At 40.5% G+C, this 19,008-nt stretch overlaps 1 protein-coding gene across 5 annotated transcripts in view; it reads right to left on the bottom strand.

The window, feature by feature from the left end:
* Nucleotides 1–19,008, bottom strand: part of RAPGEF2 (Rap guanine nucleotide exchange factor 2) — a 651,997-nt gene that overhangs the window by 308,297 nt on the left and 324,692 nt on the right. For all 5 annotated transcript variants that reach the window (XM_033941499.1, XM_033941509.1, XM_033941490.1 and 2 more), the window contains one exon: nucleotides 6,522–6,597. In XM_033941499.1, coding sequence (XP_033797390.1) covers nucleotides 6,522–6,597 — 76 coding nt within the window. The remainder of the gene's footprint in view (nucleotides 1–6,521; nucleotides 6,598–19,008) is intronic.

Below are 19,008 nucleotides of genomic sequence, written 5' to 3'. Positions count from 1 at the left end.
ACTCCAAATCGTCAGAAAACCTTGAAATACTAACTTGCAAAATCACTAACGCACAGTTAGAAGAATCATTAATTACAACTTTGTTCTATATCCCACCCAAAAAATGGTCAAACGCTAAAGAGGAATTCACCAAATTCCTTACCTTATCCACCCTAAAAGGATCATATAACCTGCTTCTGGGAGACATCAATACTCACCTAGAGCAAAAGACTAAACCAGAAATAACTGAAATCACCAACTTCCTAATGTCACTGGACTTTCCAAACCCAGACGCAGAAATAACCCATGAAAAAGGACACAAACTAGACTTAATCACCTTCTCCCACAAAGAAACAATAGATCCCAAAATACAATATTACCCAGGACCCTGGGAAAAATGCATCTGGTCAGACCACTACATTGGCAAATTCAATCTACACTGGCTAAAACAGAATACACAGCAAAAACACAAAAACGTCAACATGAACACAATAACCAGCCGGGGCATTATTAACCCAATCGAATTTTGGACCCACTACGAGTTACATCCCACAACCAAAGAAATTCAGAATTTCCCTACAAGATGGGAAACTTACAGCAAAGAACTCCTAGACCAAATAGCACCATATAAAACATACAAAAAGAGAAATAGACCGCCAAATGAATGGTTTGACAGTGAACTACTAACCACCAAACAGGAACTAAGAAAATTGGAGAGAATCTGGCTAAAAACAAACAAAGAATCAGACAAGACAAACTGGAAACAAAAAATGAAAATATACAAAAATCTGATCAAAGAAAAACGCACTAAGCATTATGCGAAAAAAATTGGTACCTCAAAAATAAACAGCAAAGAATTGTTCAAACTAGTAAAAACAATAACCGATACAACACAAATACTGAAAAAGGACAATGAGCCCATTCCATCGGCACAAACCCTAGCCAACTACTTTCAAAATAAAATCACGGAGTTAAGAGCAACTCTACCCACAACCACAACAAATGCTCTTCAATACCTCAAACCCCATGACCAAGACACCAGAGTAGACATGATATGCGACCACCTCGATTACCCTGACTGGCATCAGTTCCTAAACTTATTCAACAAATACACCAAATCTAACTGCCTACTTGACGCATGTCCCCCCAAAATCATGACAGTTGCCCCTCCAGAATTTAAAAAGGAACTATTCGCATGGCTAACAGCCGCCCTTACAAGCGGAACATTAAACAAAAAAATGGGTCACATACTAATCACTCCAATCCCCAAAGATCGGAAAACCTCTTCAGCTCTGACATCCAATTTCAGACCCATAGCAAGCATTCCCCTCTTCACAAAGATACAGGAAGGAATGGTCAACCTTCAACTAGTAAACTACCTGGACAAATTTAACCTCCTTAGTGAACACCAATCAGGATTCAGGAAAGGATACAACACAGAAACTGTCTTAGCCTCCTTACTGAATCACCTTTATGATCTCTTTAGCAAGGGCAAAAGCGCACTGATCCTACAATTAGACCTCAGCAGCGCGTTCGACTTGGTAGACCATGAAATCATGCTGCTGTGCCTTGAAGTAATAGGAATCTCTGGAAAGGCAAAGAAATGGTTCCAAGAATTCCTAACAAACAGATCCTACCAAGTAATCAGCAACGAAAACTACTCCAAACCATGGAAAAATCCTTCAGGCATACCTCAAGGTTCCCCCCTATCGCCCACCCTTTTCAATATCTACATTGCCTCCTTAGGTCTCCTCCTACAAAAACTCAACTTAATACAGTACATTTACGCAGACGACATATCCATTCTAATCCCCATAAATGACATCACAAAAGAAATTGTAGACAACCTCTCAAACATAATGACCGAAATTGACAAATGGACCACTAATTTCAAACTAAAACTAAACGCAGAGAATACAAAAGTCTTTCTGGCTAGTCCTAATGACAAAATCACGAGAACATCGATAAAAATAAACAATCACGAATACCCAATTTCCAAAAACATAAAAATACTCGGTATCATCCTAGACACTCATCTAACTATGACTGACCACACAAACTCACTAGTGAAAAAATGTTTTTACACGCTATGGAAACTAAGGACCATAAAAAAATACTTTGACCCAACGTCATTCAGGTTGCTGGTACAGGCACTGATCCTATCCATTCTTGACTATTGCAACATCATCTACCTGGGCATCCCACAAAAAACAATAAAAAAACTGAGATTAATACAAAACACCGCCGTTCGCCTAATTTTCGGACTAAGAAAAAACGATCACATCAGCCCCTACTATAAAAAACTGCATTGGCTTCCAATAGAAGCGCGAATACTATTCAAATTTGCTTGCACCTGTTTCAGGCAAGCCTGGGGACTAGCACCTTCATACCTGCAAACTCACTTCATCCTGCACAACCCCACACGAGCAACCAGAAACAATAACTTCTTTGCATACCCAAAGATTACAGGCTGCAGATACAAATCATTCCTGGACAGAACCTTTAAGTTCCAAGCAAGCAGACAGCAAGTTTGGCTGAAAAACTACATAAACGAACCCAATCTGTCTTACAGTGCCTTCCGTAAATCGATCAAAACCGCCCTTTTCGCTAAATTCGTTGACTAAAACTGTCCCCTTCCTCAACTGTCCCCTTCCTCACTAGGACCCTCCCTCACTAGGACTCCCCTCCCCGTAAACGCCTTTTTCTTCCTCTCAAGAATAATAATAATAATAACTTTATTTTTGTATACCGCCATACCCAGGGAGTTCTAGGCGGTTCACATCAATTAAACAAAACTTAAACAATAAACTATCTTTACAAGTAAAGAAGGTATTGGAACAAAATTAACAAGAAATTACAATTGATCATGGTTACAGTTGATCATAATTACAGGCAATGAGGTGATAAAGATGGGCATGCGAGGGGGGGGAATGAGTAGGTCATTGGAGTTAGTGAGATGGGGGAGGTCAAAAGAGGGGGGAGGGGACCGGGAGAGTTGAGTCGTTTGAAGGAGGGGAGAGAGAAATGGAAGAGATGGGATTAGGGATATTGAGCGTGGAATAAATGCGTTTTGAGTGTTTTTCGGAAATCAAGGTAGGAGTGGGCCTTGAGCAGAATTTGGGCTAGCCAAGTGTTCTGTTTGGCTGCCTGGAAGGCGAAGGTTTTTGTCGAAGAACCTTTTGAGGTGACAAAGTTTTAGGGAGGGGAAGGCGAAAAGATTGATTCTGCGGGAGTTCTTTTTGTTGCAGTTCAGGATGAAATGAGGGGTGAGGTAGCTCGGAGATAGCCCAAAGACAGTTTTGTAACAGAAGCACGCGAACTTGAATAGGATTCTAGATTCAAGGGGTAGCCAATGTAGTTTGTGGTAAAAAGGGGTGATGTGGTCCCATTTGTTTAAGCCAAATATAAGGCGAACGGCGGTGTTCTGGATAAGTTTCAGTCTCCTGATGGTTTTCTTCGTGGTGGCCAGATAAATGATGTTGCAGTAGTCTAGGATGCTGAGAATGGAAGATTGAGTCAACAGGCGGAATGAGGTGTCGTCGAAGTATTTTTTTATGGTGCGTAGTTTCCAAAGAACTGAAATGCATTTCTTGACCGTGATATCAGTATGTTTTTCCAGGGATAGAAGCTCCTCATCTATTCAGATATCCTCTACTCATAGAACTCCTACTCATATGTAAGCTCTAAAGTATTCATGTATTCATTACCCATAGAACTCCAATTAGCACGTTAGTTTCCCATTAGACTACTATATTGTATTAGACACATTGCATGGTATTGTATCTAGTCTTATTGTATTGTATTGTATTTAGACTCATTGTATTGTACTGTACTGTATTGTATTGTATTGTATGTAAACTTATTGTTTTGTATTAAGACCTTTTGTTATTCGCTGAATGTCCAGCCCTCTTACAATGTAAACCGCCTAGAAGTCGCCTGACTATGGCGGTATAGAAAAATAAAGTTATTATTATTATTATTATGAAGTCTGAGTGGGCACTAGGTGGGATTTGGGATAATTGACTGCAAATCTCAGTTCGAGGAGTTGAATTATTGTATTAAAAGCCTTCTGAGTCTTTTGGGGTGAGGAGGCTTTCATCAATCATAAGAATATAAGTAGTGCCTCTGCTGGGTCAAACCAGGGGTCCATCGCGCCCAGCAGTCCGCTCACGTGGTGGCCCATCAGGCTATCTGGCTACCCTACAATTGCACTGGATCTTTGTACCATATTCTAACCTGTCCCATCTATCTACAGTTCAGGACCTGTATATTAGTCCTCTATCTATACCCTTCGATCCCCTTTTCCTTCAGGAAGCATTCAATCCCTTCTTGAAACACAATAGCATACTCTGTCCTATCACCCCTTCTGGAAGCGCATTCCAGGTGTCCATCACCCTTTGGGTGAAGAAGAACTTCCTAGCATTGGTTCTGAATCTGTCCCCTCTTAGTTTTTCCGAAAGCCCTCTCGTTCTTGTAGCTTTCGAAAGTTCGAAGAATCTGTCCCTCTCCACTTTCTCTATGCCCTTCATGATCCTGTAAGTCTCTATCATGTCCCCTCTAAGCCTCCGCTTCTCCAGGGAAAAGAGCCCCAGTTTCTCTAATCTTTCAGCATATGAAAGGTTTTCCATACCTTTTATCAGTCGCGTCGCTCTCCTCTGAACCCTTTCAAGCATCGCCATATCCTTCTTAAGGTACGGCGACCAATACTGGATGCAGTACTCCAGATGTGGGCGCACCATCGCCTGATGCAACAGCAGGATAACGTCTTTCGTTCTGGTTGTGATACCCTTCTTGATAATACCTAGCATTCTATTCGCTTTCTTAGAGGTCGCTGCGCACTGTGCTGACGGCTTCATTGCTTTGTCCACCAGTACCCCCAAGTCCTTTTCTAGGCTACTTTCACCCATTGCCAGCCCTCTCATCGTATAGCTATACATCAGGTTTCTGTTTCCTACATGCAAGACCTTACATTTTTCTACATTAAAGTTCATCTGCTATTTATTCACTCACACTCCCAGTTTGTTCAGGTCCCTTTATAAATCTTCACAGTCCTCCTTAGTCCCAACTCCACTAAAAAGTTTTGTCTCATCTGCGAATTTTATAATTTCTGCTTGATCTCCTGTGAAGATTTTTTCAGGTTCAATCATCCAAGTAAGGAAAACATGGAAATTATGAGCCAAGTATCGCTGACACCACCACCAAACACTTTGTTAACACTCTGGGTGCTGATGCCAGTCCAAATGGAAGCACTTTGTACTTGAAATGGTGTGTTCCCAGATGAAAGCAAAGATATTTTCTGTGAGCAGGGAGAATAGAAACACGAGTGTGTGTATGCTTCTTTGAGATATAGAGAGCACAGTCAGTCATTCTTTTCTAAAAGAGGTAATAGGGTACCCAGAGAGAACATCCCAAACTTCTCCTTCACCAGGTACTTGTTTAGTGCTCCAAGGTCTAGGATCAGACAAATCTTTTCTAACTTCTTTGGGATAAGGAAGCACCTTGAATAGTTTACCCCTTGCCCTTCTCCTGCAGTGGAACATGAGTTGGAGAGTTCTTAGTGAAGGAGGGCTCTCTTGGAGAGTCTCTTCTGTAGATGAAGGGCATATCCTTGGCTCACCACTTGGAGGACCCATTGATTTGATGTTATGAGGGTCCAGGCTGTTGATAATGGATGAGTGCCTCCTATTGGGAAAGCCTGAGGCATGTGCTGAGAAACGCTATCTAAGCTCCCTAGGAGGGAGTCAAGAGGACTGCTGCTGTTTAGGTTGAGTAGGCGCAGAAGTTTTCTGTTGCCTGTATTGCCTCGGGCGTCTTTGAGTAGATGTTCATGTAGACGCAGGAAGCTGACGGTATGTACTTCTGGAATAATATGAAGAACACCTGTAGGAGCTTAAAAAGCGCTTAAGTTGCCGAGACTGTTACTCTTTCGAGGGGGAAATACTTTTAAAATACTTTTAAAACCAATAGGAGGAATTTGTTTTTCACTCAGAGAATAGTTAAGCTCTGGAACACGTTGCCAGAGGATGTGGTAAGAGCGGATAGCGTAGCTGGTTTTAAGAAAGGTTTGGACAAGTTCCTGGAGGAAAAGTCCATAGTCTGTTATTAAGAAAGACACAGGGGAAGCCACTGCTTGCCCTGTATTGGTAGCATGGAATATTGCTACTACTTGGGTTTTGGCCAGGTACTAGTGACCTGGATTGGCCACCATGAGAACAGGCTTGATGGGCCATTGGTCTGACCCAGTAAGGCTATTTTTATGTTCTTACTAAGGCTATATGGATGAAGGTAAACTGTACACTATAAATGATCCTTTGTAGTAAAAAAAAAAAAAATAAAGTAATTTTTGTGGTATGGGGAAGGAGGGATCAGTCTGGCATTAAGTCAATTCTAGTCTCCTAGATGCATTGGTAGGAAAATAATTATAAGTCTACTTTGTAAAAATATTAGTTGTCTATGTCACTATGCTCACATGGAAAAGTAATCTACAACAGAAAGACAACTATGATTTGAAATAATTTGACAGAAATAAAGTAGGTACTTACCACAATCATTTCCGAAGGCTCCAAAACAATGCATTCACAACCACGCCTGAAGCTTCCTGCAGAACGCTTGCCAAAACTACAAGGAAAATAAACATATACAAATCTCTCAACCTAAGTAAAATACCAGTGATCCCAAATTACTCCTCAAAACATCCTAAGGCAATTAAAAGCATATGAAAAAGAAATTCAGAATCCCTCAGGAATTTCCTTCCATGAGAATTTTTTTTCTGATGACCAACAGATAACCATAATATATGATCAGCACGGGAAATGTGTTTCCAATTCACAAATTCTGCAGAAGTCAAAGCCCTACAATTATATTGATATGCAAGCAAAGGGAATTATTTATAAGGAAGTTATCCAAGGCATTGTGTGAGAAAAACACCACCACTCTACAGCTGAACCTCATGCCACATTCATACAATGTTATGTGTCTCATCAGAAATTAAGTCTTTGTGCTTTTCTTTGCTTAAGTCCTAATACGCAAAGGTCTGCACCATTTTGAACAGCAAGAGATCCAAGATGATGAGGTCTTTTAACTGATATTAAAAGCTTTGGCTCAGAGTGCTATTAAAGCTTACAAAGAAATAGACTGATGCTAAATAAGAACTATAAAGCCCATCGAGGCTGCCCTATTTACTTCCTGTTGAAAATACCATAGACTCTAGTAAACCTCTGACTTTCCTTTCAATGTCTTACCATGAAAGATCCTCTATACTTATCTCCAGTCTCTGTTCAATTCTGTTATTATTTTTGTTTCCACCATTTATACTAGAAGACAGTGCTATGCATCAACCATGCTTCCTGTCAAGAAACATATTTTAACATTTCCTGAGTATAATTCATCTGAATCCTGTATCACAACCTCAAGTTTTAGAATTTCCCTTTCACTGAAAATGGTTTGCTTCTGGTGCATGCTATATTTTTCTCTCCATAAGACGCACCTTTTCCCCAAAAAAGTGGTTGGAAATGTGGGTGCATCTTATGGAGAAAATCCCCCCCCAGGTACATTTTTTAAAATTCTGGTCCAGCGCTGTATTGGCAGGAGCTTTCCACGCTCCTGCCCTTCCTTTGCTGGATAGCTGCCTCTTCATCTCTTGTGCAGAGCGGCGCACAAGACAGGCGGCACAAGCTTTTCGCGCTCCTGCCTGATCCTGCGCCGCTCCCTGAATGGCTGCTGTCAGTTCTTGCAGGACTTGCGAGAACTGATGGCAGCCATTCAGGGAGCAGCGTGGAACCAGGCAGGAGTGCAAAAAGCTTGCGTCTTATCTTGTGTGCCGCTCTACTGCCACAAACCGAAGATTGTTTGGTATGAAAAAAGAGGAGAACATTATTTTGACTACAAGAAAAACAAAACCTGAAAGCATGCAGTTTTCTATCCATCCTTAAAGATATATTGAGATAGTAAAGACCCACAAACCGAAGATTGTTTGGGATGAAGAGGAGAACATTATTTTGAGTGCAAGAGATGAAGAAGCAGCCGTCCAGCGAGGGAGTGGCATGAGCGCAGAAAGCTCCTGCCGATACAGCTCTGGACCAGAATTTTAAAAAGTTACCGGTGGGGGGCTGCCTGCCTCCTGCCTACCACTAGATCTGCCCACTACTAAACCTGCTCTGTACCCTGTCCCGGCCTACCACTAGACCACCAGAGGGGGCACAGTGTACAGGGTGGTGGAACAGGGTACACCATTTGGTTCAGAATTTTTTTCTTGGTTTTTCCTCCTCTACAGGTAGGTGCGTCTTATGGTCAGGTGCGTCTTATAGGGCGAAAAATACGGTATTTATGCTTTTGGGGTATGTGAATGTCTCTTTATTATATCCCTACTCCTCTTCTCTTGAATATTCCATGATCGTGGATAATAAATCATTTTGAAAGGTACACAATAGATTTAAATTAAATTAAGTGCATCTGCAATCAGATGGCTAGACTCATTGAAAAAAACCCATGGGAATGGTGCTGGAGGACCTTACCAGACTAGCACAAAACCAATTTCATTTTAGATCTGTAACTCATCAAGTCACTAGGGCTCTAACATGAGTTGATGGCACCTAACATCATAATTAGTTTCATCATGAAACTGTGGCAAAACCATACTCCATTTATAGTTTGAAAATGGACAGTATGTTGTTCCAAATATTTGAATTCAGCAAGGAATATTCCAGGGATACTCCTTGTCATTACTCTTATTTTGCATAACACTTAAACCTTTTGGTATACTTCTTTACTCTTCGAGCTACTGATGTACCCTTAATCCTTGAACTGGCAAAGCCCCAGAGGTCAGAAAAATGAGGACAGTGGTCAAAACCCACATTTCAGACTAACAAAGAATGTGTGTCCTGAAGAATTTCTTATGTTCCTGAATATAAGAAGTTGGGAGAGAACGGACATGCCTGTATTCACCCATACTGCCTAGAATGACACAAAGTATTCTTTTAACCATAGTTTATAACATCTCCACATATGCTTTAACAAAGTTTAGACTTCTGTAAACTTGCTGCATCTAGTGCTCTAGGCCTAGAAGGTTGTTATGCCTGTAAAGCACTGAGCATGACACACGAATGTGTCTAAAGAGTTAGGAGGTGTGCACCAAAAATTGATAGTAAAGCAGCTCATTCTTTTCTTAAAAACCATGTGTGCCTGCATGCTAGGGAGTGTGAAAAGCAGGGGTTGAGTATTTGAAATCTCCATAACTATTCCCTAATTCTTTTTCTTCCACATTCCTTAAGATTACTGTTGATTCAGCACAAGCTGAAAATATTCCCCTTTCCTCAATACATAAGAACATAAGCAATGCCTCCACTGAGTCAGACCTGAGGTCCATTGCGCCCAGCAGTCCGTTCACGCAGCAGCCCAACAGGTCCAGGACCTGTGCAGTAATCCTCTATCTATACCCCTCTATCCCTGAGGAGCAAATGCAATACAGACAAGTAAGGGGAACATAATGTTTTGGGATTGTTTGAGGTTCGATAATAATTGACTTAGTACTACTAGAAACAGAGCTTTGTGTTGCATTGTAGCTGAAGTGGTTTTCATATTTATATTACATACAGGTACTTCCTCTGTCGTTAGTGGACTTTCAATCCAAGTTTTATATCTGGGGCAATGGAGGGTTGTGGCTTGCCCACAGTCACAAGGAGCCATAGTGGAAATCAAACCTGGTTCTGCTGTGGTTTAAGTGCCTTTTGTGTTAGGGGCATGGCATGGATGGATAATTTGACAAGAAATTCCACAGATTAATTGTTTATCGAGTTGGATATGGTGATGGAGAGGGAACAGAGGGATAGACTGAAGGGGATGCAAGGTGGGGGAATATTGAACATAGTGATGGAGGGAGAGATGTGAAATGATGCTGGAGAGGGGTGATAGGAATGGATATGGGGCTGGTGGGCAGTGGTGAAAATGCTGCACATAATCCGGGTGATATGAGAGGAAGAAATATTGGACTGGAAGGGTATAAAAAGTTTAATTAGCACCCCCCCTCTTTTTAATATGGAGTTTCAATGTTTGTATATTAAAAATAAATGGAAGAAGTTTATAAGAAACCAAGACCTTGACTGAGATTGGTTGTTTATAAAAATAAATAGAAGAAATGGCATTACAATTAATACTATTATTATGGGGGTGGAGTCAGGGGCAGTGTTTGGGCAGGTTTGGGGTGGAGCTTGCGTGGGGGTACTCAGTTGGTATTTGTTAGGCTCAGGGGGATTGCAAATCATACCTAACATATGAAAAGGTTGAGAAATACTGCTCTATGGTTACCGACAGGTCTGCCTGTGGGGTGGGGTTTTTTTTTTCTTTTTTTTCAATGGCACAGATATTTTGCGTGTATTACACAAGCAAAATATCTGCCCCATTAAAAAAAAAAAAAAAGAAGAGTCCCCCCACCGATGCCCTCTCCTCCAAAACCCAACCCAAAACAAATGGCAGGAAGGATGCCCATTCCCTTTTGTCATGAAGGACTGAACCAGACTACCCCCATCTCCTGAAAAAGAGGCAGAAAGGATGCCCACTCCCTCCTGCCACCAGAGGCTCCCCTCGCCCCCCCATGTCCCCCTGCCCCATACCTTAAGTTGGGAGCAAGAGGTACTCAACACACCTTCGGCTCCTCCTCCCTTAATGACGACACTGGGTCTTAGGCCCCCTCCCTGGTGCATCATGTGATGCACAGGGAGGGACCTAAAGCCCTGATTAGCTCAGATGCCTTATGCCCCTCCACTGGGAGGGTCCTGAGGCATCTGAGCCAATCAGGACCTTAGGCCCCTCCCCATGAATCACAACGTGCACCGGGGAGAGGCCTAAGGCCCAGTGCCATCGTTGAGGAAGGAGGAGCAGGTGGTGTTTTCAGTTACCACCTGCTCCCAACTTTTAAGATATGGGGCAGGGGGGCCTGGATGGGGAGGAAGGCCTCCGGTGGCAGGAAGGAATGGGCATCCCTCCTGCCTTTTTTCCGGGCTGGGGGGGAAGGTGTGTGAAGGAGTTCCTTCAATGGCAGGAGGGAGTGTGCATCCCTCCTGCCATTTTACCATGGGTCGGGAGGGATGATGGCTCGGGGTTCTGCCGCAGGGTGGGAAAGCATGGCGTGGAGAAGCTTTTTTTTTTTTTTAATGGGACAGGTTGTGCACGTTTAACTTGCACACATGTTCCATTAAAAAAAAACAAAAAAAAACAGAAGAGCCCTAACAGCAATGACAGGAGGCTGCTTCTCCTATCACTACTGTTAGGGCTCTGCGCATGTGTCAATCGCTCACTGAGCGATCAAATCGGTGAATTTGCATGCAAACTTGATAGTGCATCAATTGCTGTTGGAGAATCAGCCAGAGAATCGGCCAACAGCAATCGAGTCTCTATCTTTAGTGCATCTAGTCCTCAGTCTCTTTTGTTTAGCTGCAGATTGTATTATTCAGTGTGTCACACACACACTGTTAGGTGTGAACAACAGAAGAAAGGTTGAGAATCACTGCTATAAAGGGTTCAATAGAAAATAAAAATGTTACAGCAGAGAGATCTACTGTACACTTACTAGCACATGTGCAATTCACCTTGAATTACTTAGAAAGATGAACTAAAATCCAAATCCCTTTACCCCTGGAACACTGTTCCTCCCACGTACACAATGAAAGCACCACAAGCAAGCATTTTTCAATCTTTATAACTAGCTGTGCTGATCTCACGATGTACTACATCAAAACACCAGGCTACACCATTTTAAAACATTTGATGCAGAGGGTGGTTGAAATAGCATGTGCACAAGGTCTAAAAGCAGTACGATTTTGTCGGGTCATTCCCAAGCCAAAGGTTTGCACAGCAAATGGTCATTGCCAAAACCCAATGGTTTAAGCAGAAAAATGGTCTTGACTTCTTCATGATGTGCAAATAGGATAGAGAAATTATATATATGTGGAAATTACACAAGTTAGATTAACAAATTTAAGACACTACTGAACAAGCAAATTGAGCAGGACTAATTAACTGAAGGACTTATCTCACCCTACACTTGGCCTACCTAACTACCGTATTTTTCGGTCCATAAGACACACCTGACCACCAGACGTACCTACGTATAGAGGAGGAAAAAAATCAAGAAAAAAAAATTTGGTTCAGAATTTTTTTTTTTCTTGGTTTTTCCTCCTCTACACGTAGGTGCATCTGGTGGTTTGGTGCTGGGAAGGAAGCCCAAAGACTGAAACAGCCTGTAGCCCAAAGAAGCAGCCTGCAGCCCAAAGAAGCAGCCCGCAGCCCAAAGAAGCAGCCTGCAGCCCAAAGAAGCAGCCCGCAGCAACCCCCTCAGTACCTTTTTTAAGTGGCGGTGATCCAGCACGATCTCCTGCTGGACGGCTGCCTTTCTCCTTGCAGAGCGACGCACAACGCAGGAGCACAACCTTTGCGCTTCCTGCCTGGTCCTGCGCTGCTGTGATTGGCTGCAGTCAGTTCTCACGATGCGATGCGAGAACTGACTGCAGCCAATCACAGAATGGCACAGGACCAAGCAAGAAGCGCAAAGGTCGCGTTCCTGCGTTGTCCGCCACTCTGCAAGGAGAAAGGCAGCCATCCAGCAGGAGACTGCGCTGCACCACCACCATCATTTAAAAAAAGGTGGGGGGGAGGGGGGGCGGAAGTGTATTCGAGGGTGGAAAAAGTGCATCTTATGGACCAAAAAATATGGTAGTTACAATGAGTATTTTAAAAACATGGGATTATATCTCTGTTACTACCCTAATCAGTAAAATAAACACACATGGCAGATCGCTGCTAAAATGACATTCTTGATGTCAGTCCAACTAGGAAAGAGTGCCCAACTAGGAAAGATGGCCACCCCAGGAAGATGCAGCAGCAAAGTCTGTCTCACTGCCTCTGGTTTCTGGAATTTGAGAAAAATAAACTAAGCCTAGTAAAAGATTCAAATGAAATGTCTCTTTGTATGAAACTGCTGTAGAATAGTGTTTCAACATGTGCTAGGTAGTTGAACCCTGATGAAAGAAATGAAGTTCAGTCAGAATTAAGGCAACAGAAGTGTTGAGTAAAGCCGTTCATGTTTAGTGGACCATTATATAAAATGATTGGTCTCAATTAATTGCTCTTTCCAGACACAGGGAGGATTTCCCATGAATGTAGAATAAGGCCATTTCCTTTCCATCACTGGGTTTTGTTTTCCCCAGAGTAACTTTCTCCCTCACAAATAAGGGAAATATAAACTTCTGAATTAATGTTCTCTCCCCTCCCTCCCTCCCAAAAATGCATTCTATAGCTCTACCCTCTATGCACAGGATCCATCTCTGTGATTGCCAAGGGTACTGAACATCCCCCAATACTCAGCATTTTGTCCAGGAAAGGATATCATATATATTTGAATATAAACTGAGATTTTTGGGCCAAAAATGTAGTCTCTGATTATATTTGAATCTCACCCAGCCCGTATCAACCACAGGCCTCTCCCTGGCTTACTTTATAGCCCTGGTGGTCCAGTGGCAAGCGAGCTCTCCCTTACCCCAAGGTGAAGTGTTGTGTCCTGACCCAACTGGTTCTACACATCTCCCTTCCCAGCACTCTTCCCTGGGCCTACCTTACAACCTTGGTAGTCCAGCAGTCAGCCAGGGCAGAAGCGATATTCCTACACTCCAGCCTGTGTACGCTCTCTATTAAAATGGCTACCACAAGATTCTGTGGCAATCTCACAGGAGCCAATTTTAGTAGAAAGATTGCGCAGGCAGGAATGTAGAAAGATCACTGCTGCCCCAGCTCACCACTGGACCACCAGGGTTGTAAGGTAAGCCCAGGGAAAGCTTGTGGTGGGTCCAGGAGGGGGATGCAGAGCCCACCGGGAAAGGATACAACATCTCACTTCAGGGAAAGGAGGGATTGCTCCTGCCATTGCTCACCATTGTAAGGTAGGCCGTGGGAAAGACCTACTGTGGGTCCCGGGGGGAGAATAGGGTGAAGAGCTGGCTGGGAGGAGACAGGATGTAACACCTAGGGAAAGGGAAGAAAGGCAGGAATGCAGATTGCATGGGGAAGGGAGGGAAGATATGATCGAAGTCAACAAAATCCTGAGTGGTGTAGAACGGGTACAGATCCATTTTTTACTCCATCAAAAATTACAAAGACTAGTGAACACTCACAAGTTACAAGAAAATACTTTTAAAACCAACAGGAGGAAATATTTTTTCAGTCAAAGAATAGTTAAGCTCTGGAATGCATTGCCAGAGGATGTGGTTAGAGCGGTTAACGTAGCTAGTTTTAAAAAAAAGGTTTGGACAAACTCCTGGAGGAAGAGTACATAGTCTGCTATTGAGACAAACACTGGAGAAGCCACTGCTTGCCCAGGATTGATAGCTTGGAATGCTACTATTTGGGTTTTGGCCACCGTGAAGATAGGACACTGGGCTAGATGGACAATTGGTCTGACCCAGTAAGGCTATTCTTATGTTCTTAAGTAAAGAGAGCGAGGATTACCTGTACTTGAATATAAACCATCAGTTTACATTAACATTTTTCACTTAATAAAGTGTTTTCTTTTTATTATTGAACTTGTATGTACTGTCCAATATTTATGAATGCTGTTATGTAAACCGTATAGGATTTAAGGATATATAGACCATATAGGATGTGTAAACCATATAGGATTTAAGGGTATATAAATTTTAAAATAAATAAATATTCTGACGGGTTTATATATGAGTATATATGGCAATTTATGTTTGGCACCCCTACACGTTTTGAAATGCTGGTGCCTATGCCTTTGCTTCAATTTTCTGAAAAGTTACATTGTATAGGAGTTCACATCAAAGTAATACAGGCCACTTTTCTACAAAATCTGAATGAAAGATCAAGATATTTTTTAAAAACAACAAGGAGGATCAAAATAATATATGTTAATTTGACCTAAGTAGCCTAAACCTCCTTGGGAAAATTATTTAAGAGACCAAACAGAATTAAACTAATACTTACCATTTTTCACCTCTTTATAAAATGAATATTTATTTTGAATATCATTTATTGCCACCGCTTTGGGTAGAAAGAAGATTGATATTGGGATATTTGGATTTATGGAATTATACTGTTTGGTATTTCAATTATGAATAAAAGCCCAGTAAGTAGTTCCAAATATAAACTTCTTCTCATTATGACAGGTGTGGCTTTGCAAATGATCAAAAGAAATTGGAAACAATGGGATAGGTTAAATATGCCATTTTGATGGGAGACTCTACTATGTATTACAGATATGAGAAAATGCTAGCAGAGAAAATAAATGAATTGCAAAAATTCTTAGAATTCTGGGGTCCATTAGATTTTTTTGTAAAACAGCTTTATGCTATGAACCTGCCATATTAAAGATTTCATATTCTATACACAAATCCAGAGAGGGGGGTGAGGGAAGAGGAATGTTTATTTTTTATTTCATGTATAGTACATAAGTGTTTTTTTTAAGAATGTTATTGATGGATAATTTGTTACACTTTCTGTAAGATGTTTTTATAAAATCAATAAACAATTTAAAAATGAAATAGATTTTGGCCAATAGCTAATTTTTGTTAAAATGGATATTTAGAAATAGTTGGAGTGGCAAAAATCCTGTTCAGCAAAGGAGCAAAAATGATATTTAGCGCTTGCAGGAGGTTCTGGTACTAAAAATATTTTATTAATAACTTCCACTCTACACATGAGCTAACCTTACGAATAGTTTTTATTCATCACCCTTCGCCTACAAATTCACATTTGTTCATCACTGTTTTGCAGTGGAATCTCTCTGAAAATTTCTTAGTTGCAGCCTCACATCTCCAACCCATATTTATGGAAACCATTTTGTCACTTATTTTGCTTCTTCTCATGGTATATATAAAGTGAAACAGTTTTGAGCATTCAGGTGACTTTCATTTCCAGATGAAAGATGTGATAGCCCCATTTTTAGGTTCCTGCTGCATGGGTTAGGATCCACATTATAGACCTCTATTGAGTAAATTAGCTAGGTGCAACAAATAAAGGTAAAACAAATTGTCTCTTGTTAGGGCACTGGATGACATACAAATTACAATCTAATACTATAAATATATCAATGTTACTAGCCAGTGGCGGGATTTCCCTATGGAGAGTGCATTTATCTCTCCGTAGGGAAATCCCACCGTTGGCTAGTAACATTGATATATTTATAGTATTAGATTGAATTTGTTACTAAAAAATTAGCTCGTGATACAAATTATATACCACCAATACCTTACAGCAGTTTACATAAGATAAAAAAAACCTAATAGTACATTAGATCACTATATTAATCAAAATTAAGACTTGTTAGGAACATATTCCTGAAACAGGTAAGTCTTTAAGACCTTTTTTAAAATTTTATAACTGTAATTCTGGCTAACCTGATCTGGTACGGCTGCTGCTCGATATGCCCATGTAGAATTAAACATTCTAGTATATTTTATACCCTTAATTTCAGGAAATCAAAAGGGCGATTCTTGTCTCAAATTTAAAAATCCTTTTTTTTTTTTTTTTGGGAGGCAATGTGTTAAGGCTAGGAGATATTAGTTTTAAAATTGTCCAGAAATTTTGGTAGTTTGACTCCTGAATTACAAATATGTGCCTAAATTAAATCATTGGGTTGGTTTTTGTTGTTGTTAAAACAACTTTGCAGAATTAATGCATACCTAGAACCATCAGCATTTCAAATAGTAGCAAAAAGCCTCCTTTTGTCAAAACTTAATTATTTTTGAAGGTTGCCAGAAACATCCTATTAGAAAGTTGCAGATAATTCAAAATGCAGCTGTACATTTGATTTTTTTTTCTGCCAGAACAAGTGGCAGAAATACAGATGTTAAAATCCATTCATTGGCTTCCAAATTAATTTGATGTATTTTAAAGTTTGTATAATAGTTTATAATATTATATTGGGAGAGGCTCCTTTATACTGTTTGTTAGGTATAATTTGCATTCCTTCGATGATTAAATTTAGAATACTTCCTGGCATTATGTACCTCCATTATACATAGCCCAGGCAGTACCTCTCTTAACAAAGGTTATTTATTTATTTATTTATGTAGCCCGTCCTCCCCAAGCAGCCCAGAACAGGTTACAAAAGTATATTCACGGTATAGACAGGACAGACATAAAAGTACATAATTGGAAGATATTGCATAATTAGTAGATATTGCAATATTCGCAGAACATATCTGTTCTGCGAATATTGCAATATCTACTAATTATGCAATAATTAGCGTAGCGTAGATTGATGTTGCATAGCGTAGATTGATGTTGCAGAATTCATGGTACTGACGTAACATAGCATAAAGATAATACAGCTTTTACAGTACATTGCAGGAGAGTACATGATTGATGGTCAGCAGTTGGGTTCTAGTGGGTAGCAGAGATAGGTTTTACTGGGAATGATATTTAATTTTAGTATGTGGCACATTTTGGTTATGCTTGGAGTGTTTAGTAAGATTGGTAGCTGTAAGTTATATTTTGGTGGCATTTAAATTACAGTGGGGGTCCATTTGTTGTACCAGGAGATACCTTTGAGTTCCACTTAACCAGGACTGGATCCTTTGGTCATTAAGGAGCCGGATTTTTTAAATCGGGCAGCCTCTCAGGAATGCTGATCCTCTTAATGTCAGAAAGATTAGCAATTACAAGCATATTAAATGTGTTTAAGAAAACATCTGAAGTCTTTTTTTATTCCAGAAATATCTGGAGTTAAAACAATGACTAGTTAAGGAGCTTTATTTAGTTGATTTATTCATATTTTTCTGTTATTCTGTTATTGACTTTATTAATTCCCAATGATAAATCAGTCTCTTTTTATTTTGTAATCTGCTTAGAACCATTTATGATGTTAGTGATATATAAAGCTATGAGGGGCATTTTCAAAAAAACATTCAAGTCCCAAAAAAATGAGTCCTGCTCAAAATATTGAGAATGTGAGACGTATGTTTTTTCCACTGAAAATGTCTAAAATAAATAGCCATTTTCCAAAGAGACATGCCCAACTTGTGAATGCGAAAAAAACAAACCAAGCACATGAACGCCCATCTTGCATCATTTTCATAAATATGGTCATGCAGATGTTTCTGCAGAACAGAGGAGTAGCCTAATGGTTAGCGCAATGGACAGTAAACCAAGGAACACAGGTTCAAACCCCACTAACTTTTTTTGTAAATGTGATCGCTCCAGAACCTGAAAAATACCTATTCTACCTGAATGAACACCACTTCAATAGCCTTCAGGCTTACAGGTGTCATATATTTAGGTACAGTAGGTATTTTTCTGTTTCTAATCACTAGGCTACCCCTCTGATCTCCTTATTGCTTTGTTCAAAATGGCCATGCCATAATACCCGCAACTGGCAAAAGCTTGGCTTTCCTTTACAGTTCACTTTCAGGGAAGAGGGAAAGGGACAGCAACAGCAACCACTGGGGAATTAAGAAGGGGTCATGCCTCAATCTCTCCAATGGTCAGCTGCTAATTAGAGCAACATTTTTTGAACCTAGGCATGACTGAAGCAGGTCTAGATAAAAGGCAATTTTTTTTTTTCAGACAGACATTTCTTCCCATTCAAAAATCCCTGTTGGATGTCCTACTTTTGGGTTCTCCCTTGTCCCACCTCAAAACATGCCCATAACACACACCCCTGTTATTTGGATGAACTGCAATGTGAAACATCCACATTCTGGACTTCCAAAATCAGGTTTTAAATCTTTTTAGCAGAAGAATTTTTAAGGCATTTTAAGACACCCATCTGCTTTGAAAATGGGCACCTATTTGTATTTATAGGAAAAAGATGGATTGAGATTTAAGAAACATGTGAAAACATCAATATTTGGGATGGCTTAGGAAACAGGAGTTGAAGCATGTATGCTTTTCATTAAAAGGTAATTTTGTTACAGGAGTAAAATGTCTGGGGGTGCTTGAAAGTTTGACGGAATTTAGGAATAGGAGATATGGAAAGTCTGGAAATATAGGGTAGGTTGGGGGCATTGAAAATTGTTTTTATAA

The sequence above is a fragment of the Geotrypetes seraphini genome, chromosome 1, assembly GCF_902459505.1.
Source record: "Geotrypetes seraphini chromosome 1, aGeoSer1.1, whole genome shotgun sequence".
Lineage (NCBI taxonomy): Eukaryota > Metazoa > Chordata > Amphibia > Gymnophiona > Dermophiidae > Geotrypetes > Geotrypetes seraphini.
This window is presented reverse-complemented; position numbering and strand designations above follow the sequence as displayed.